Here is a 20860-nt window from a genome sequence, read left to right on the forward strand (position 1 = left end):
GAAAAAGGCCTGTTAACTTTATTCTAGAACTTTTCACCATCATTTCCCAAGTCTTAGAACGGTACAGCTCGGGCATCACAACGGCAGAGACGTGAAAACCCCACTAGGAGGCGGCTCCACACGCCTTCGGGGCGGGTAAGGTTGGCGTCCACACCCGCTCGCTGTCTCTCCGCACCGTGCCACACCAGGTAACGGGGCGGCTGGAAGGGAGGCACCCGCTCGCCATGCAGGGCACCAGGACAGCATCCCTAAGGTAGGTGTTAAAACGAAGGTGCTAGCATCCCTCTGTCCTCACCGGACCAGGGAGGCCTTCCTTGGCTGCTGCCAAACCCCCTTCCACATTCACAACTCCCTCCTAGTAGGATGGTGCCAAGGGCTCAAGCAGGATTGGCATGGCCAACTTTGACAGTGGGACTCACACATGGGAGGGGACAGCTCCGCCTTTGGGTCCCGGGATGGAGGCAGGGCCCTGAGCAAGTGCATTCAGCTTTGGGGCTGGGCCAAGGCTGTGGGCTGCCGTGGCAAGTTGGGGTGGGCCAGGAGGAGGGCTGGGAGACTGCGGGCACGTGCAGGTCCTGCTGTCACCTGTAGGTAATGTCTGTCTGGCGCAGGCAGGGAAGAGAACAGTTGGGGCTCTTCCAGCTCAGGAGCCCTGAGGCCAGAGCCTTCCTCCCCGCAGGCATTTGCAGGGCCAGTAGGAGAGCCCAGGCCTGGCTGGAACACGAGCAGGTGCTAGTGGGGCCAGAAGCACTTCTCCGGGATGGACTCCGGGGGTGTCAGGCACTTCCCTAACTTTTCACAGCCTGGGGGCGCCCAATTCTGGCAAGGAGAATTAAGAGAGAACATTGAGTTACTCTTAACACTTCTAGGCTCAGTAGTGTCCAGACTCCTGCCCTGCCCCATCTCCTCCTTGGCCTCAGGGTCCAGGGTACGGGTGGCCACGGACCAGGTTGCCGCCTGTCCCCGCCGTAGCGCCACATTTCAGGAAGGGGGAACAGAGGAGACTCCTTACAGCCTTAAGGTTTTCTACAGAAAGCCGTCACCTGGGGAAGAGCTGGCCTGTCTCAGCACAACGACTCAATGTGGCAACTTGGCCATGCATATTCACGTCCAGACTTTCTCTTTATGGCCATAGTTCTCCAGCAAGAGACACCCGCCAGAGAGGGAGGCTCCCTTGTTTTTCTGTGTCCTCCCACTGCCCATGGGATGCTCCTGTGCCTTGGTAGGGAGACTCAGAATCATGCTGGGGGCACTCTTCTGAGAGGGGGCCCCAGAGGGTGTTACTGAATCAGAGATTCGATGGCAGGGAGAACCCCAGGGAAGTCCCCTCCTGCCCCAGATGGCATCACATGGCCCCTGGTTGCCCATGCAGGTGCGGCCAGCCACCAGGACAGGGCAAGCTTTGGAGAAAGCAGCTCTTCTCAACCTTTGAGGCAGAGCAAAGTGACAGGGTGTGCAGAATGGAAAATCTGGGTGCAGACTGCCAGTCTGGGGCGCCAGGAGGAGCCAGCACCCATGATTCTTAAAGGCACCTTGGTGTCTCATGTGTACCACGACAGCAGGCTCTACTCAAGGGCTGTGATAGACTGCACAGGACTGATCCTGTCAAAGGACACCACATCGAATCTTCGTCCCCACTGGCCTGACAGAGTGGAGGCAGGGCTGAGCTGGGGGTTGAGGGCAGAAGGCAGGACCTCCCCTCCGTCCAGGGTGTGGCGAGGGCCGAGGGCTTTGCACAGGCGTGTAGATCCGTGCCGTGTTCCAGGAGCAGTGCTCCCTTGGGTGTCTGGGGGCCACTGCACACTGCTCCAGTCTGTCTTCGGTTCACTCGTGGGGTGTGTGGGGCTGAGAGGGTCACCCTCACCCCAGTGCAGGGGCGGCCAGCTGCGACAGTGCCCCAGCCGGGTCCCTCCACCCCCAGGCGGTGGGAGAGGACGCTGCCACCCTAAGACCCAGTGTGCGTCTGCACAGCATTCCCCAGTGGACAGCATGTCGTGGGTGGGGGCAGCTGGCTTGCACAGAAAGATTAAAGCCGGGGCTTGGAGTGGGCACCGTGGCTCCTCCGTGGGCGGGGCGTGAGGGGGGCTCTCAGGCTCCTGGGACCCAAGGCTCCGTGGTGGTCCTGAGACGGGGACCTTCCTGCCCCACTGCCGTGACTTCAGAAGCTGGACAGCCCCTGGCGCCCTCGAGGGAAGGAGGCGGCCCTGCTGGCTCCTGCCCCGAGTGTCTTTCCTTGGGGAGCCTCAGGACACACAGCCCCAGACGGGGACAACAGCGACAAAACCACCCCTGCACTGACCCCGGGTGATGAGGCAGCCTTGTCCGCACTATGATCATTCTCGCCGCCAGGAAAGGTCGGCACGCTTTGTCCCTGTCGGCCCCACCCTGCACTTTGACTCCCCCAAGCCTGCTGGGCTCCAGGCCACAGCTTCCTCAAAATCACGTGGTAGGTCTGGGGAATGGGGTGCTTGGGAGGAGGGGCTGACAGCCTGGGAAGCCAGGCTAAGCCACCCCGACGGTGCTCTGTGGGTTTCGGGGTGCTGCCGACACTGGGACACTTGAATCGCCCATCTGTGTGGAGCAGGGCACGCACAGACACGTTCCGTCACAGGGACAGGACTTGCAGGCGGGTCCCGCAGGAGCCAAGGTCTGTCCCCGACAGGACCTCCAGGTCATCAGCCCGGCATGTCCCTGCCCCACACGGGTCTGGCGTCTCTGTCGTGCACAACGGTCACACCTGTGAGGCCTGAGCGGGAGCCACAGGGGGGCTCCGGCAGCCTCTGGAGACGTGCGGTCTGCCGGGGTCCTGCCACGCTGCCCAGGGGTCACCCCGGCTGCTGGAACTCACGGCGGCCCCAGACGGCTCCGTGGGGGGAGGACGGTGATGCCCTGGGGGGGTGCAGACCTCACGGGGCCCTCGGGACACCCCCGGCACCGGCGGCCCGTGGCCTGCCAGCCACTTACCATGACCGCCTGGTTGCACACGTTGAGCTGAGGCTGTCCGGGGACCAAGGCCTTCTGGTGCTGCTGGACGACCGGGGTGATCCCGCGAAGCGCATCCAGGTACTCCGCGCTGGCAAAGCTAGAGGTGAGAGCGCCAGGTCACAGAAGCAGGGAGGCCCGGGCAGGCCGAGGCGGGCCACCCAAGTAGGCCAGGAACGGGCCTGGGGACTGAAGGAGCCGTCCCTGCTGGAGCCACTGGCCCGCGGCAGGCGTGCACCTCGGGGAACCTTCCCTACAAACGAGGCCGCAGGCACAGCCAGGTGACAGTACAGCAGCCAGGCCTCCTGCCCCACTCCGCCGGGCCTGAGCCTTGGCCGGCACCACCGAGGGCACCGCCAGGGTCACGGGCACCTCCGAGCAGACCCAGATCTGGCAGGCTCCTGGCACCTTCCCCACCTTCTTGGTCCCTTTGGCCCAGATCCGTGTAGCGGGGGCAGACCCACAAGCTTCTCAAAGCAGGTCTCCGCGATTCTGGCCAGACGCACTGAGAAGGATAGGCTTAAACCACGTTCGGCAGGCTCACTAGTCAGGTTACTCGGCACCGTGGTGCCAGCGCACGCAGGAAGCCCGGGAGGCCCCTCAGTCTGCCCGTGAGCCCTTCTGGGCCGGGCGGTGGCTCCAGGCTCTTCTTCCCAGAACTGTGTCCCACCCTGGGTCTGGGTCTCCTTGTCGGGAGCACGGGCACAAGGGCCCGAGGGGATGGTGCACACTGGCGCACGTAACTTCCGGGTGACCGGGAGCCGGTCAAGGCCGCTGCAGGCGGAGCAGAGGTGCGGTGGGCGGCTCTTCCCGACGCTGGGCCCTGCCACCTGCTCCCGTGGTCCTGCTGCGTCTTGGCTCTGAAGTTACTTCCGGGGTCAGGAGCGGGGCTCAGACTGCTTGCTCCGAGCCTCCCCCTGGTTGAGCCTGATCCTCGACCCCACCTGCACACGGCCCTGGGCTCCTGACCTCCCTGGCGTGTGACAGCCGTGAGGGGCTCCCAGCTCCCACCAGTGAGTGTCCTGGAGCTACAGTAACCGGTGGCCGCGGAAGGGGGCTTGACGACAGAAATCTCTTCCCGCCCGGTTCTGGGGGCTGGAGGCCGAGATACAGGCGGGACGTGCCCCCTCGGAGGCTCCAGGGGAGGGCCCTTCCTGCCTCGTCCAGCTCCCGGGGGCTCCGGGTGTCCCTTGGCTGTGGCCGTATCCCCTCACCTCTGCTTTCATCTCCACGTGGCCTCTCCCGTGTCCCTATCCTGTTCTGTCTCCCAGGGATACTCTCCCTGGATTTAGGGCCATCCTAATCCAGGGTGATCTCATTTTGACCCTCACCACGATCACCTCTGTAGAGTCCCTCTTGCCAATAAGACCACGCAGGAGGTTCTGCTGCAGGTAGACGTGGGGCACGTGGTTTCACCCACGGCCTATCTGTTTCCTTCCCGTGATCCCGGGCCTCTAAGCCGGACCCAGGTCCCAAGAAGCATCTCATCCTGGAGTCTCACTGGGAGGAGCGCGGTCCCGGCCCGGAGGGTGAAGGGGCCCGGGGTGGATCTTCCCAGGCCGGCGCCTCCCGTGCCCGGGCCCCCAGCCCCCCACTGTTGCCATCCCAAAGGCAGCTCGGGTTGGGGGTCCCGTGACGGGGCCACGCGGACCATGGGGGCGGGAGCCAGACAGCAGGGGGATGGGAGCACGGGGGGGGGGGGGAAGAGCAGAGCTCAGAGCGCGCGGCCCACCGGTCAGTGCCTACACCTGCCGGCCCGGGGCCCCGGCAGCCCGAAGGCCTCTGCCCCTGGCTCACCTGAGGGGGTACCTCTCCCCCGGGTCTCGTCCCAGGTGGAAAATCAGGGGCAGCTTCGTGTGCTCCTCCTGCGTGTGGGTGGTGACTCCTGACACGTTCTGCCCGGGGCAGAAATCAACGCCCTGAAACGAGAGGCGGGGAGGGCGGGGAGTGCTGTGTGCGCCTGCACGCGCGCTGGGGGCCCGGAAGGCAGTGGCCGCGAGCTGCCCAAGGCCGCCGGTCCATCCCACTCTGGCAGCAGCCGTGACCCGCGTGCTGCACCCCGGGACGCCCCACGAGGGGATGCTGAGGGGACGAGCACGCGGGAGGGTGGCCGTCCTGTAGGGGCACCTTTCCACCCGTCGCTGGGCCTCAGGGCTGCTGAGCAATCAGGCCCGTTTCTGGCGGGAGGTGAATCTCTTTAGGGGCTCCTGCCTCGCTCAACTGGTAGCACACGAGACTCTTGAAATTGGGGTCGTGAGTCTGAGCCCCACGTTGGGTCTAGAGATTAGTTAAAAAACAAAATCTTGGAAAAAAAAAAAGCGTTATCACTTAAAAAACACACAAAATACTTCAGCCCGGCTCGTATCTTGACTGGCACGGGTTCCCGGGGCAAAGCTCCCCCACCCTGTCTGCCTGGCAGACACCGTGCCCGGCACTCAGCACCTGCAAGATTCCTTTGCCTCGTCAGCGTCAGGAGAAGCCAGGAGGAAACGCTCGCGAGGCCCGTGGTGGCCCAGATGCCCAGGTGACAGGCAGGGACCGAAACAGACCACAGCGGACACGCGCGAGCACACCGGAAAAGGCCGCCAGCGTATGTCAAAGCTCGGGCGTGTGGCCCACGGCCCCCCAGACGGGCCCGGCCCCACACCCTCCCTAGGCCACCTCTGCCCTCACAGCTCCTTCTCAGGGGCAGCTTCTGATGTGCATCTGAAAGGGGATGTCACAGGGTGATGGGAGTCTGTCCACGTCCTGGGATGGCCCTGGGGCCCCCCCTGAGAAGCTGCAGCCCAGTCTGCAGCTCTGTCCCCAAGGCTTACAGGCTGCCTCTCGGGACTCCTGGACTTGGGGACGGGAAATGTCGGCTGTACCGTCCTGACGCACTGGTGACCTCAGGGTCCTGCAGGTAGCTCGACACTGGTCTTCGGCCAACACAGGACCGGTTTTACAGGGTCTGGAGAGGTGGCCGTGACGTGGCCATGACCTGTGCACGCTAACCCCACAACCAGGGGCTGGGGGACAGACACGTGAGCTCGCTTCTCAACCGTGAGCCGCCGGAAGGCTTTCTGCAGGCGCCAGCGCGGTGGACGGGCACACACTCTGAGCCCGTGTCCGGAACGGGCAGCTGTCAGTGGAGCCCTTAACACTCTGCTTTTCAATAAAGCAGAGAGGCCAGGAGCCCGTGAAATTCCACTCATCTGCACCGAGCTGACTCCTGAGTCAGTGGCTGGCAAAGTAAGGGCAATCTAAGTTGCCGAGGGCAACCGATTACGGATCCACGGATACCCAAGTGGGTTCCAGAGCGGGTGGCTCCTTGGCCTTCTGGATTCTGGGACAAGTAACGGGGAACAGACACGGATTTAACCACGGGCCACCCTCAGCTCGAAAATGCAGGGCAGCTGTCGGGGAAGCACCGAGTCTAGACAGAACACCCTTTATCATTTGGATGCAAATCAAATAAGCTATTTAATTAAGATCCCGTTAATTAGTATAGGATCTCTCTCGTGACAGTTGTTCCGTGAGGGAGGCCTTCCCCTTGGGGCACTGCAGCCGGGGGCCCCTTCCCTCCTCAGAGCCCAGCGCAGCGCAGAGAGCGGGGAGCAGGGCGCGCTCCTCTACAGGCCTGCCCTTTGGAACCGTGCACTTCGGCTAGCCGTGTGCGATGCAGTCCGCAAGTGCAGAAGGTCACGTGCACACATGCGCCCTCCCTGCACACAGCTCTTCCCAGGGCCTCAGCCAACCTCTATGCTGGGGAGGTCATACACTTGTAGGGACAGTGGCACCTGGTCTGGCACTAGGAAGATGCTCCCCACCTCTCCCTCTCCTCCCCGCCCCCCTCTAGACCTCCACCCTTCTCCCCCCAAGCCTGCCGCGAGCCCCAGGACCGGGCGTACAGCTGGGAAGCCAGTAAGTGGATGCACGTGACCCCCAAACCCAGGGACCACAGACCCGCAGGCCCCAGCTGGGCTGCTACCCCAGGCCTCTCTCTCCCTCGGGCCGGGAGCCCAGGCCCGGCTGTGCGGCCCCAGCAGGGCGGGCACGTGGCCTCTGAACAAAGCTGTCCTACTGCGTGGGCCGCTGAAGTCCCCCTGGTGCTGGGGGGAGCGGGGAGGGCAGCCGGTGGCAGCAGGGGGCCCCTTCCTCTTGGGCCCTTTCCACCCTCACACGCTCCCTGGGCCACACTGACCCTTGCGGGGACAAGGGCCATCAGAACAGCCATTGGGCAGCCCCGATGGGTGAACCCACTGCCACTACCCTGTGCAGCACAGGGAGGGGGAAGAGGATTTTGTGAGCCTGGTCTCCCAAAGAACGTGAAGCCGTGCAAACCAAACCAACCGGGAGCTTCTACAAAAACCCTCAGAACACTGTGGACGGGGGAGGGGCGTGTGACTCACACAGCGGCAGGGTGGGCCCCCACCTGGTTATGCCGAAGCGGCCTCTCCTGACACTTTTGACCCCGCTGTAAATGGGGTCAAATCAGGACAGGCCACCCAGGCTGCTCTGCCTGTAGGACCTTCTGGACTTTTCCAACACCCTTTCTGAAAGAAGCTCCCGGCCCTTCTGGGTTTGGGCCTGGGCGGGAGCTGGAACGTGTCTCACTTGGGCCAGAGCGGACTGGACCCTGCCCCGAGAGGTGCCCCGAGCCTGCAGGGCCAGGGAGGAAGCCACAGGGAGGCCCGAGGGGCAGTTTCCCGGACCGCCTGGACTCTCCAGCAACCAGCAACAGGGCCCTAGAAAGCCCTGGGAAGCCAACGTGTGCCACGGGGGTGGGGGCAGGGAGAAGTTAGAGCACACAGCTAACCCCAAAGGTCCCCACGAGGCCAGGCTCTGGGTTTTCGGGTGCTCCTGTGGCCTTTGAGACTCTGAGCAGCTAAGGGGTGAACCACACACAGCCCTGCCTGACGGCGGGGGGAGGGTGCCAGGTGCTCAGCTGGGGGCAGGGAGAGTAGGGGCAGGCACCCTGGATGAACGGAGAGGAGGTGAGAGGCGGCCACAAGCTGGGAGAGCTGAATGGCTCAGTGCTGAGATCCCGTGCTGGGGGAGCTGGTGCTGAAAGCACGAGCCAGGGCACAGGGCTCTGTCATGCCCTGTGCCAACAGCGTTCTGCTACCACGGTGAGTCCAGAGGCCCGCAGGACACTCCTCTGGGCTCACCCCCGGGGTCAGAGTCCAGAAGAGAAGCCCTGGCTCACTCGGTCCAGCTGAGCTCACCTGGTGCCGATCCTCGCTTCTGAAGGCCAGTCAGGGACTCTGGCCAGGCCCTGGGCCACCCGGGAGGAGACACACGCTGCCCTGGGCTCTGGCTGTCTGGCTGCGCGTGGCGGCCCCACGGCCACGGCCGTCTGCCTCATCAGCCGGGCACCAGAGCCCTTACGTCCGCCGCACCCTGACTCGCACACAGCGCCCTCGTATTCGGGTGTGGCGCTAACTCGTGCGGCTTTTCCTTCCGAAAGGAGAGCCGCTCTTGTGCCTGCGATCCAGACGCTCAGCGGGGGGCGGGGGCACCACCCTGAGTGATGCCTGGAAGAGGTGGGGGCTGAGGCCCAGGAGGGGCAGGACCGGGCAGACGCGGGGACACAGACGCTACAGCGGCCCGTTCAGGGGGGCCGCCGAGCCCCTGGACAGGCGGGGGGAGGGGACAAGACAGGAAGTGCTGGGGGGGGTGCCGGGGGAAGTCAACCCGGTTCACCTGGGTCCGAGCCCTCCGACCTGAGGCTTCCTTAGCCTGTTCTGAGGGCTCTTTCCCCCGGGCTCTGGGAGGCCTCAGAGAGGGTAGGGTGGCCAAGGAGGGGAGTCCAGGCTCCCGAGGAGCTGTCCTTGTTGCTACGCCGTGTCACTACCAGCCCTGCTAACGGCGGGCCCACGGTGAGGCCTCTGGGGCCAGCCACCAGCCGGCCCGCTTGGTCCCGAGGAGTCCTCCCAAGGACAAGGCGGTGTGGGAAGCGGAGCCCACGGCCGCCCTAAGCCCCCTCACCTGTCTGAACTCCTCCCAGGAATTGGTCCAGGTCCAGAAGTGGGCCTTGTACTGGCCGAGGGTGACCGCCATCAGCGTGTCGCCACGGTAATAGAATATCGGCCTGTTTGGCGAGGGGGGTGGGGTGGGGACAGGAGGTCAGGTGACACGAGAAACTTGCGGGTGTGCAGTTATATCGAAATTCTACAGAAACCACCGTGCTGAGCTCAAACCGGGCACGCGGGGGAGCAGGTCCACAAGGCTGCTGGGGGTGAGCCCCCAAGGGCGGCCGCCTCCGTTCCAGGCCCTGGGAGAGGCTCTGGCCCGCATCTTGGGGCTGACAGCCTGCTGGGACCAGGACGTCTGGGGCCCCCTCCCCAGCAAGACGCGAGCTCTAGGGCCAGTGTCACGTTGCAGAGAAGCTGAGCCTGGACACGAAGGACCCGACAGAGGTGGGGCGCAGGACGGGACCGGGCTCCAGGGGTCCGGGTGCCCGGAGACTTGGGGAGAACAGTCTCTCCTCCCTCCCACGGACTGAGGCACAAGTGCCAGCCATCACAGGCAGGAACGAGGGCCCTCCGCCCCGAGAGCCGACGTGGAAATGCCCCGGGCGGGGCCCTGGGTGCTAGGAACAGTCTCAGGAGGACCGGGGCTCCCGTGCCAGGACGCATCCCGTCCACCAGACAGGAAGTCCCACCGGTACCCTCACATCCTCCCTCTGCTGAGAGCCAGCGAGGCACGGAGTCCTGCTTTGTGCGTCACCTGGAGCTGGGGGGCAGCGCCCGGCTGGAACCCACCTGTCTGTGAGCCGGCCCCGCAGCACGGCAGGGAGGAGGTCCAGGCCGTCGATCGCCCTGTCGCTGGGCGGTGCCAGGCCTGCGAGGGACAGGCCGGTGGTGAAGAGGTCCATGACGCTGCCCAGCTGGTGGCTCACCTGAAAGGGACGTGGCGGAGGCGTGCTCAGGATGCCCTGCCCCGACCAGACGGCGCCAGGGGCAGCAAGGGGCACGCGGACAGCGGCCTTCCACGCCTGGTGCGCACTCGCACGGCCACACGCCCCGGCCCAGCACCTCGCCGCGGGTCCCGCCTTTTCAGCCCCCCCCGGGACCCCTCACGTCCTTGGGGGTCGGGCGGGCTCACGCGTGGCTGCCACACTCTCGCCCCTGGGGACCCTGCAAAGGAGGGAGGAGCCCTCTCGTTGGGAGAGTGGCTTTGGGAGATTAGGCCCCAACGGGGGCTCAAGCTGGCCCACGTGACCCTGGAGCGGGCCTCGGCCCTGTTCCAGGCCCATCCCGAGCCCTCACAGCTGCAGCAGCTTCGAACGAGAACCAGACAGAAGTGAAAAGACGGTCTGGGGAGAGGCCGGCAGGTCCAGCAGGGTGACGTCTGCCCTCTCGAGGCCATCACCGTTATCTCAACACTGAACCCCTGGGAACCTCCCAGACCAGGTCTGAGCACAAGTGGAAAAGAGACCCCCGAGGCCCAGAGCAGCAGGGAGGAGGGCGCCTGGCCGGGGCTGACAGGAGGGCGAGCGGACAGGACGGCGACTTTTCTTGCAGAGACTACGTTGGCCCTGAACCAACGGCCTAACTCCACACAAGCAGCAGAACGGGCCTGAGGAGAGGTGCGGCCTCGGAGTCGGGGCACCTGCTGGTCTCCACGGACGCGGCTCTGCCTCTTCTGGAGTCTCCCGGGGTTTTCCCATCGGTGGCCCCTGGTCTCCTCAAGTCCGATCTGGGGGTGACGGCCGGGTCCGTGGGGAGACCCGGGGGGTCTGCTGGCAGGTCTGGCGAGGCAGGCATCCCCCGTGCACACGCTGTTGGCGGGGCTTTAGCCACCGCTTCCCACGCCCCGGGGGACTGTCACCTCAGGGCTATCACGTGACATTGCCACGAGCAACTCCGTGTGGAAACTGAGCACACAGGCCACGGCTGCTCGCGTCCCTGGCGCCGCTGCCCAGTGCGGGGGGAGCAGGACGGTCAGCGTTTGGCGCGAGCCTGTGAAGGTCTGGTGTGTGGCCCGTGAGCCTCCCTGCAGAAGGGAGGAGACGGCCGCCGGCCTTATCTCGTTCCCGTGGCTTCTCTCCTTGGCCGCTTCTTTTAGGACCCAACAAAGGAAAAGAGAGAAACCCAGATCTCTTAACCGTCTGCGGAAAACGGGGAGGAGGGTGCCGTGCAGGTGGCACGATGGGAAAGACGGGGTGTCTGACGTCCTCAGGAGCACAGGACAGCCGGGAGCACACAGAGAAGCTCTTTTGAAAAACAGAAACTCTCAAGTGCACAGAACGTCTCTGGAAAACGCAGAAGGTCTGTTGCGGGCACGTGGCAGGAAGTCACGGACGCTTCTCCCAGCACTCCCGAGACTTCACTCCGGAAAAAAAGGCTGTAAGTCGTCAAGTCGTGCTACCAGATGCGAAAGGGGGGCCGAGCATCCGCAACCGCGGGCACAAATGACAGGGTGTCCCCGCAAGCTGTCCGGTTCAATTCCAACACGTGCCACGGGCCAGTGCAGGGAGGGCCACACGGCTCTGTTAGGTACACTCTTCTCCGGGAGCAGGGCCCAGACGGGTGAGAAGCCAGGCCCGCGAGGGGTGGAGGGTGATCCCAAAGGCTGGAGCCTCCCCTTGGGACAGGGATCCCCGTGGACACTGTCCCAGGGAGGAGTGGCTGTGGGGAGCCACGGAGGGTGGGCTTCGTGCCCCACACCAGGGCTCTGCTCCCAGTTCTGCCTGCCACCTCCTAGCCGGGAGATCCTGACAAGTGACTTCCTCTTCTCGGCCACGGTGTGCTAAGGTGTGGCACGGGAGTGGTGGTGATGAGGACGACGGTGACAGTAACGATGATGGTGATGGCGACGACGGTGGCAGTGGTGGTGATGAGAACAGGCAGGACACCACTCACCCCCCGCCACGTCCACACCCCAATCCCCGGACCCTGTGAACACGCTTCCTTACGGGGCAGAGGGGAACCAAGGCTGCCAAGCAGCCGACCTGAAAACAGGGGCTGACCTTGGATCCCCAGGGAAGGCCAGTGTCACCACAGGGTCCTAACGGTGGACGGGGGCGGGAGGGCCAGAGTCAACGTGACGAGGTGACACTCGACGGGCCGTTGTTGGCTTGGGCGACGGAGGGAGGGGCCGTGGATGCCTCTAGAAGCCGGGAAAGTTGAGGAAACGGATCCTCCCGGGAGCCTCCAGAAGGAAACGGGGCCCGCGACACCGATGCCAGCCTGCGAGGCCCGTGCTGGTCTCCCGACCCCCCGCCCGAGGGACGAGGCTGTTGTGTAGGCCACTAAGCCTGGCAGGTGTGACAGAAGCCACAGGTGTCACGGGAGGCCTCGTGGTGTTGCTGTGAGGGCGGACCCGAAACCAGCATGGGGCTCGTCAAAAGAGGAGGAAGGCCAGGTAAGACAGGGCGACGTGCGTGCTTTCACAGGTCAGCCTGGACGCCCCCGGGACCAGGAGTCTGAACTGAAACGCCCAGGGACAGAGGACGCTGCGCGTGGTTCTCAGCTGAAGAAGGAACAGAGCGGGTGCTCCGAGGATAAAAGGCTGCCAGCGGGGACGGCAGGACGCACACCGGCCCGGCCACGAGGGGCCACCAGGCTGCGGTCTGCCCTTGCACGCCGCACACACTGCCCAGTAGCTGCCGTCTCTCGGAGGGCCTGCGGAACCAGTGGCCCGGGAGACACGCTCTGGGGAGAAGCTTCCGCGGCCAGATGAGGGTCTTAGAAACTCGGTGTGCCCTGAGCCCTCCAGGTGTGCGCGACACCCATTAGCACGCTAAGGCTCTGATAAAGTCTGCTTCGCTCGGTGTAACTCAGGCTGGCCACGCACTGCACCTGACGGCCGCCGCCCGCCCCGCCCGCCCCGCCCGCCCTCCTCCAGCCACCTCAGCCTTGGGAGGCGCCGGAGTCTCACTGCCGCGGAGGCCTGGGGGGTGGCCGCTCTGACTCACCTGGCCGGCAGGGATCCGCCCGGGCCACCACGCGATCGCAGGCTCCCTCACCCCACCTTCAAACGTGGTCTGCTTCCCGCACAGGAAAGGGCCGTTGCTACCACCTAGGGAGACAGGGGGTCGCCCGTCAGACGCCACCCAGGTACCCAGGGTGGCACACGGCCTGCTGGGTGCTCGCCTTCAGGCGGCGTCTCTTTGCCACGGCCCCCTCCCCCATCCTCCCGGCCCCTCGGGGCGATGCTGCCGAAACACGCAGGCACCTCCACAAGGGACCGGCGCAGGGTTCACAGCTCAAGTTCGAGGTCAGAACGCCTCAAAGCGGAACATCGTGTCCCCGGTGCTGAGCGACCGCTCGGATTCGGAACGTGAGCAGTGTTGTGAGCAAGGGCCACGAAACGTGTTCCCCGAGAGCAGGGTGCTGGGGTTTACGGTCACCTGCCAGGCGTGGGGCTTCTTAGCACCCCTGTGTGTGGGGCTGGGGTCTAGTTAAGACGCATCACCCCGAGTCCCGTGGGGTGTTTATCTGAGAAGTCCCCCTCCGAGCAGGTGGTCCCTGAATTGCACCTGTGGGAAGCGTCAGCGGCCGGCCAGCCCCAGAGCACAAAGGAAGGACCCAGCAGGACACGTGGTGGACCGCGGCTGCCAGCACGAGCTGCCCGGGGCTCCCTCAACCCTGGTCCCCCCTGAGATGGGGGAAAGTAAGACGGGGCAGTAACCCCTGGGGCTTGCTCCTACGCCGGACCCGAACCCCACCCCGCCGGTGCAGGCAGGTCTGGGGAGAGGAGCTGTGGAGGGAAGGCAGGCACTGCGCGCACAGGCGTGCGAATCCCGGGACGGCGAGGAAGACGGGATGTGCTGTGTCTGGGGGGCTCACGGGGCTCAGAGTGCCGACGAGGGTCCACGGCTCACCCAGTCCTGCTCCTCAAGCTGTGCGAGGAGCAAAGATTTGCGCTCGTGTGAATACACGCGTGGATCGCGTGCACGTGAACCATTCCGTAAGTCAGGCACAAAGATGGGCCCGGGAGGCTGGTGGTCACGGCGAGGGCGGCCGGCAGGGAGGCTCTCCGGGGTGCCGAGCCGGGTGGGGGCTGGCACCCCGCCCCCACCTCTGGGACCATCGGTTGTACGAGGGGAGCCTGCCCACGGATGCAGCCCCCGCAGGGGCCACGGAGGACACCACATCAGACCGGCCAGGCCGGACCCTCAACCGCTGCCGTCACCGAAACACGATTCCTTCTCAGCCTGCACCTGTCCGCCCCACGGACACCAGCTACAGGGTCCCTCAGCACCTCCCCACCCAGGCCTGTCCGCGGAGGGCTTCCCGATCCCCGCAGCCTTCCTTCCAGAGCCCTCTGAGTGACTCAGGGCCCTGCTGAGGCTCCGGTATTTTAAAGGAAAATGGGACGAAGAGACGTGCCACGATGGGGGGCGGGGGGGGGGGGTGAGACTCTTACAGGACACCGGGGTGGAACATCCTTGCTCTACGAGACGGAGCAGGCCGAGAGCTCGCTGAGCAGCCCCAGGGGCCACAGCCCTGAGGAGGCCCCCTCACGGAGCCAAGCCTGCACTCCGGGGCAGGGGGTCACCCCTGCCCTCCTAGACACCACCTCCCCTGAGGCCTGGAGATGCCCCGGCCTTTCAGGGGCGGAGGGGGCGCCGTGAGACGTGGCGGGTGGCCCCTGCCGGTCTCCTGTGTGACTAGGCCCAGGCCAAGTGTGGCTCTCGGGCCTCGTCCCGTCGGTTCCCACTGGACGAGGGCCCCCAGGAGGGGTCCCTGACAGAGTCTCAGACATGCCGTGCGGGAGACGGTGTGAGAACACTGACCTTGTTTAGGAGCGGAAATGAGGGCGGCACCGTTGTCAGATGTGAAGAAGACAAACGTGTTTTCCGCGATCCTCAGGTTCTGGAGAAGCCCCAGGATTTTCCCGACACTGTCGTCGATCTCCCGGACAGCATCCCCGTACCTACGGAGAAAGAGGGCATCAGCAAGCAGTGAGGCACTGACTTCCGGGACGGACAACACAACAGCCTGGCGGAATTCAGAGAAGAGGGTGAGGAGAACCCCAGATCTCAGAGGCAGCCCAGGATAGAGCCAACCAGACCAGTGCCACCCTCCTTCCACGAAACCCGGGCCGAGGGACAGCGTCAAAGCAGCACAGGGCTTCAGTCTCTGTGAACGCTAATTAAAGATGCAACGGTACCGGGTGCCCCGTCCCTGGAGGTAATCAAGCACAGACGAACCCTCCAGCCGGGGGGGGGGGGGGGGTCTGTGTCTCTATGACCAAGGACTCACCGCCCTCGCTGGCTGGTGCCCAAGAAAGGCCTAGAAGCGTAAACGGGCGCGTGAGTGGCGTCGATGGCCCAGTAGAGGAAGAAGGGGCGTTGAGCTGCCTGCTGCCTCTTGATGAAATCCAGGGCTTCCTGAGGAAAACACACCACCTTCCTGTGCCCTGGAGGCCGGCCTGCCCGCCCCCAACCCCGGAGCCTGCCCAGCCCGGGCTTTTATTACCTGCAAATACACCTGGGTGAGGTTGGCTTCTCCGGTCTTCACGTCAATTGGAAACTCCTCATAGTATCTGACAAGGACACAGACCCAGACGAGAACCAGACTTCAGCCCAGGGAAGCCTCCTCCTCCACGACCTCACGGGTGGTCACGGGCCTCATTCAAAACAAAGATGCGTTTAACGAGAGCGGATTCTGGCACTGCTCCTGAGGCCACGGCGGCTCGAGGACGAGGCTCCTGGCAGCCCCCATCTGAGAGAAGGTCGGAGGGGGAGAGGACAGCAGAGGAGGGTCAATGGTCACCCGGGGCCGCTGGCAGCTCACGGGGGCCATGTCTACACGACACCAAGAATGTGCCGGAAACCGCCGGGCTGTGCGCTCTGAGCCACGCGACTGTCTCGATACACGGCCACTAAAGAGGCAAGGACGTGACCTAGCTTTCTGGCCCAGGATACGCAATGAGAATTTCCACCCAAAACACGACAGAATAAGAAAGGAAGGAACATGAAGCCACGTGAAACCCAAGACAGACCAGGGCCTGACAGGCCAGACCGGGGGTTCCTGGAGCAGAGCGCCCCCGGCAGGCTCACAGGGAAGGGCCGAGCCCCACGGTGCCCTGGCGCGCGGCCGCGGGCCAATCCGGGGCAGGCAAACAGCGCGGCCGACAGGCTCGAACCAAGCCTCGGATACCGATGCGGCTGCGGTGCGAACACACCTGCTGGGGGGAGGCGCTCCGGCCGCCGTCACGGTTCTAACCTTTTCCAGGTTAAGCCCCTGCAGGTGTGGCTCAGGCAGCAACCCCAGGCCCCGAGTCCCTCAGCCCCGGGCAGAACCACCAGCTGACAAAGCAGAGCCCGGGCACGCTGGCAAGCGGCCGGTCCCAGAACCTCCGTCCTGCCCCCATGGCAGCATGGGGGGTGGGCAGGGGCCGGGCGCCACCGTCCTCAGGGTCGGGGGGGAGGGACTCGTTACCTGCCGACCATCTCCCAGTCCCTGTACACAGGGATGTTGGGCCTGGCCCTGTTGTCATAAGGTCCAAAGTGACAGTTGGGGGATCCAAACCATTCGTCGAATCCGTGCTTCAGGGGGTGGAACTGAGGCCTGTGGCCCAGATGCCTAGAAACAGGAACCCAGGACGCTTCAGGGACCCCTGCTCAGCGGTGCCCCAGAGTTCTGACCACCGACGACAACTCCTTGCCTTCACGGAACACTTCAGGAAACAAGTTCGGCTCCCGTGCCCAATGTGCGCTAAGCCCCAGACACACCAGGACCTCTTCCTCCAGGAGGGCGCCAGGCCCACCCCCCACAACAGGCAACGGCAGAAGGCACTGGCCACAGAGGGTGCCAGGCACAGCAGCGTGCCCACGCGTGGCTCCAGGATGCCAGGAAGGGCTCTGGGAGGACGCAGGGTGGGATACCTCACATCCACCCGGAACCACCCAGAACTCCGACCGCAGCCCCGCCTCCACACTCCAGCTTCTTCCAGCCTTTTCCTACTTGTCGGGACAGGTCTGTAGGTTCAGCCTCCCCGAGAGTGTGAGGAAGGCAGTGTCCCAGTGAGGTAATCACCAACCTCTCGGGATGCGGTCATCGATCGAGAGCCTCTTCTCCCGATTACCGATAATCACGCCCCCAAAGGTGGCCCGGCAGGCCCTGGGTGAACTGACTGCTGGGACCTGGCCTCATCACACACTGGGGCAGTGCCAGGACCCGCCGGGGCTGCTCACCGAGCCAGAGCCCTGGCCCCAAATGCGGGTGGGTGTGCCCACAGGGGGACAACGCCCGAGCTTCTCCCCAGACCAGGCTCCGGACTGTAGGCATCAGGAGGAGGCGACCCCGCCCCACACGCTCATCCCTGACAACCCTCCCTCTTGGGGCACCGAATGTGAGGCTCTCCTGCCAACGGGAGGTGCCCATCGGAGGGGCCGGCAGTGCCTGAGCACGGCTAGACGCGTGTGGTGCACCCTGGCCCCGTGCTCTTGGGGAGCAAGGCGACCCCACCGGGGAAGGGGGTCACACATGCTCTCGTGACCACGCGAGCTCGCGCACAGCGTCCCTACAACAGAGGGTCCTTCCTCTGCTGCCCCCGGGGAGCCCTCCCCCTGCTCCGAAGGGCCGCGGTGCCTCGTGCGGATGCCAGGGCACCGTGAGCTCGCTACACGACTCGGTCACCTGCTCGAGGAGGGTGCGGTGCGCTGGGGGAGGGCAGCCACACAGGGCCAGAGCCGAGGTGCCCGGCAATGGAGTCTAAGAAGATGCCAGGAAACGTGGGTCTCGGGGCCCGGCTCCCACGGCTAGCTCTAAAACGCTCTGCCTCCGGAACGCCACACGGCGGGTGCCGACCTCATGCCTCTCTGCCGGGACCTCTCTGTTGGCAGAAACCTAAGCACCGTCTCCGTGCTCCCTCCCGGCGCCTCCCGTCCTCCCGGGGCGCACCGCTACAGCGCCCCGTTACTTAACAGCGGCCTCCAGCCCCAGCGGGGAGGAGGCCACAGCGGCCGCCCACGACACCCCTGCCTGCCCGCCTGCGCCGGCTCGCGCGGCCTCTGCCTGACGGCAACACCCGCCCGAGGTCCTGCCGACGCGGAGCCGTCCGGCGACCACGCTCAGCCTGCAGTGGCAGCGCTCACGGCCCCCTGGGCCCAGGGCGGCCCAAGCAGCCTCTCGCTCCAGTCCTGGCCGCACCCACCCCTGCACTTGGTCAAGCCGAGGAATTCTGGACGAGGGGCGCCGGGAGGAAGGTCAGGGAAGTCCGGCCACGACCGCCAATACCCAGTATGGCCCTGTGACGGGCCCCCGCCCGGGAGGCCTGCGGGACGCGGGGTAGAGCTGCCGGGCCGGGCGCCGCCCAGACTCGGTCCCGCAGGCCTCGCTCCCGCCCTCTGCCAGTCTCCCCGGGCACCACCAGGGGCGGTGTGGGCGACCGGGGGCCCCACCGGCTCTGCCCCGCCGCCGCCACCTGCTGGGAGCTCTGCTCCCGGCCGGACACGGGAGCGAAAACGCGTTCGTTAGGCAGCTTCTGGAGCTCCTGCGTTTCTGACCCTTACTCTTCCGGTTTCCGTGGACCCCCCGTCGACGTGACCACCGTGTTGTGCACCCGGCACCCCCCTCCCCGAGGGGCACAGACGAGGCGCCCGTCCCGGGCAGAGCAGTGCCAGCAAGTGCCAGAGGGGCCCCGGTGCAGTGGCGGGGGGCGGGGGGCACGAGGGCTGGAAAACCGGAGAGGCTCCCGGTAGGAAGCGGGCCTGCTCTTTTCCAAGAGCCCCGCAACTCGGGAAAGGAAGGAGAGAACAACTGGCCTCCACACCTACCCTCCAGGGCTGCGCGCCCGGGCACCCCGGGCAGTCAGAAGCCGTTTACCCTGCTTCTGGCACGAACACGCACAGCCACGCGAGCCTCCGGGGTCCCATCGCCGGGTCCCGGCGATCCCACACCGAGGGGCTGCCCGGCACCTCCCGCTGCCTCTTCACGCTGCCCACACACAGAGCACCTGTGCTTGCTGACACGGTGTCGCCCGTGCCGGACGAGCCGCACTGACAGGCACCCCGGGGAGACGAGCAGGGGGCAGGGTGTGCGGCCGGGAAGGTGACGCGGCAGCAGGACGGCGGACTCCCGCTCCCACCCGAGGACCCGCCTCCCGGAAGCGTCTCGCCAGCATCCCTGGCGCGGGGCACGCTCCAGAGCAGGGTCAGGACTCACCACTTGCCCACAATCTTGCTGACGTAGCCGGCCCCCTTCAGCAGCTCGGGCAGGAGGAGCTCGTCGTCCGGGATGCCGCCCACGATCTCCTGGGGCGTGTAGGCTGCAGGGCAATACGGCGTGTGCTCCCCGGGCTCTCTATGCCCCTGTTCCCCCAGGGCCCCCCGAGATCCCCGCAGCACGACCGTCCAAGTTGCCCGGGTACAAGAGCAGGGAGGGGTGCTGGGCCCGGCCGTCCCCATCACAGCCGCCGCTGGAAGGAGACCGGGCAGGCCCTCCACCCAGTCCCCGAGAAGACCGCCCACCGACCCCCACCTTCCTCTTCAAACGCACTGTTTTGGGGGCGCCTGGGGGGCTCAAGTCGGTTAAGCATCCGACTTTTGGTTTCGGCTCAGGTCACGATCTCACAGCTTGGGGGTTCAAACCCTGCGCTGGGCTCTGCGCTGACAGCACGGAGCCGGCTTGGGATCCTCCCTCTCTGCCCCTCCCCCACTTGCATGTGCGTGCGCCCCCTCTCTCTCAGAATGAATAGGTAAACTCAAAAAAAATGCAGTCTTAAATTTCTCTTGCTAGTGTTTATTTTTGAGAGAGAGAGAGCGAAGGAGGGGCAGAGAGAGAGGGAGACACAGAATCCGAAGCAGGCTCCAGGCTCCGATCTGTCGGCACAGAGCGCAACGTGGGGCCCGAACTCACGGACTGTGAGACTGTGACCTGAGCCTAAGTCGGACGCTCAACCGCCCGAGTCCCCCAGGCGCCCCCAATGCACTATCCTGAGCGGAAGCACCACAACGGTCTGTTTCAAACGACGTGCTACAACCTGAACAGCACCTCCGAGCCCAGGTGACGGGCACCACTCCGCAGACGCAAGGTCACATGTGACCACGGTGACCAGCCCCAGCCCTCCTCCCCGGGCCCCCCGCGCCCGCAGACGCCGTCGGTGGGTAGCGTACCGTTTCTGGCCCTCCCGTTGGTGGTGTAGAAGCCGCTGCGGATGGGCAGGCGTCCGGTGAGCAGAGCCGCCCTGGCTGCGCGGGGAGAACAGAAACCGTGGCGAGCCCGAGTCCCACGCGAGCCCCACGGCCGGCCCCTCCGGCCCTCCTGCTCCTCCCGGGGCCGCACGTTAGGCCGTCTCTGCAGCCCGAGTGGCCGTCCCAGGAGGCCACGGGCGGCTTCTACCTCCCAACCCCGTGACGGCACGGGGCCCGGGCCAGCCCTTGTGGCGCTCCGCTCGGAAGAAAGGCGGGAGCGGCGGAGTCAGGGCCGCCCGGGTGCCCGTCCCCTCCTCATGCCCGCAGCCCAGCCCCAACTTACACGGCGAGCACAGCGGGTTGGCTGAGTAGAAGTTTGGGAAAAGCGTCCCCTCTGCGGCCATCCGGTCCAAATTTGGGGTCTCTCTGGAAGGTTCTCCGTTCACGCCCAGGTCGCCCCACCCCATCTGCAGGAGACGGCACGGAGAGGTGGAACCACCTCCTTCCGTCTCGGGGGAGTCGCGACGGGAAAGCCGGAGCCACCGTCGCAGCGCCCCACGAGCCGCAGAGCTCACCGACCACACCCCAGCGCCCGGCGGCCTCCCGCTCGCGGGGCCAGCGGCTCGAAACACACATCTACGCGCAATGAGAAACGAGAGCTCCCGAGCCTACTGCGCAAAGCCAGGCCGAGGAGGAAGCGGCCAGGCTCCCCACCAAGCCCGCCACGGCGTGGCCCCACGCCCGCACGGTTCCACTCCCGGTCTACCCGGGGAACGGCCAGCCGGCGCCACGCGCAACCACACG

At 65.5% G+C, this 20860-nt stretch overlaps 2 protein-coding genes across 3 annotated transcripts in view; one reads left to right on the top strand and one right to left on the bottom strand.

Moving 5' to 3' along the window:
* The window catches only part of GALNS (galactosamine (N-acetyl)-6-sulfatase), a 24224-nt gene continuing 3364 nt past the window's right edge, over nucleotides 1-20860 (bottom strand). Inside the window, exons 2-14 of one of the 2 annotated variants that reach the window (XM_043599880.1) lie at nucleotides 20400-20523; nucleotides 20039-20113; nucleotides 19089-19191; nucleotides 16362-16505; nucleotides 15396-15462; nucleotides 15180-15307; nucleotides 14711-14850; nucleotides 12887-12990; nucleotides 9729-9865; nucleotides 8953-9055; nucleotides 4780-4901; nucleotides 2965-3082; nucleotides 1-819 (exon numbers count right to left, since the gene is read on the bottom strand). In XM_043599880.1, coding sequence (XP_043455815.1) covers nucleotides 733-819; nucleotides 2965-3082; nucleotides 4780-4901; nucleotides 8953-9055; nucleotides 9729-9865; nucleotides 12887-12990; nucleotides 14711-14850; nucleotides 15180-15307; nucleotides 15396-15462; nucleotides 16362-16505; nucleotides 19089-19191; nucleotides 20039-20113; nucleotides 20400-20523 — 1452 coding nt within the window. In that variant the 3' untranslated portion in view covers nucleotides 1-732. Of the gene's footprint in view, nucleotides 820-2964; nucleotides 3083-4196; nucleotides 4368-4779; nucleotides 4902-8952; nucleotides 9056-9728; nucleotides 9866-12886; nucleotides 12991-14710; nucleotides 14851-15179; nucleotides 15308-15395; nucleotides 15463-16361; nucleotides 16506-19088; nucleotides 19192-20038; nucleotides 20114-20399; nucleotides 20524-20860 lie in introns of those variants that run through there. The other variant, XR_006300215.1, reaches the window with a different exon arrangement.
* The window catches only part of TRAPPC2L (trafficking protein particle complex subunit 2L), a 21537-nt gene continuing 7455 nt past the window's right edge, over nucleotides 6779-20860 (top strand). Inside the window, exon 1 of the mRNA XM_043599881.1 lies at nucleotides 6779-6885. Coding sequence (XP_043455816.1) covers nucleotides 6781-6885 — 105 coding nt within the window. The 5' untranslated portion in view covers nucleotides 6779-6780. The remainder of the gene's footprint in view (nucleotides 6886-20860) is intronic.

The sequence above is a fragment of the Prionailurus bengalensis genome, chromosome E2 (genome assembly GCF_016509475.1).
Source record: "Prionailurus bengalensis isolate Pbe53 chromosome E2, Fcat_Pben_1.1_paternal_pri, whole genome shotgun sequence".
Classification (NCBI taxonomy): Eukaryota; Metazoa; Chordata; class Mammalia; order Carnivora; family Felidae; genus Prionailurus; species Prionailurus bengalensis.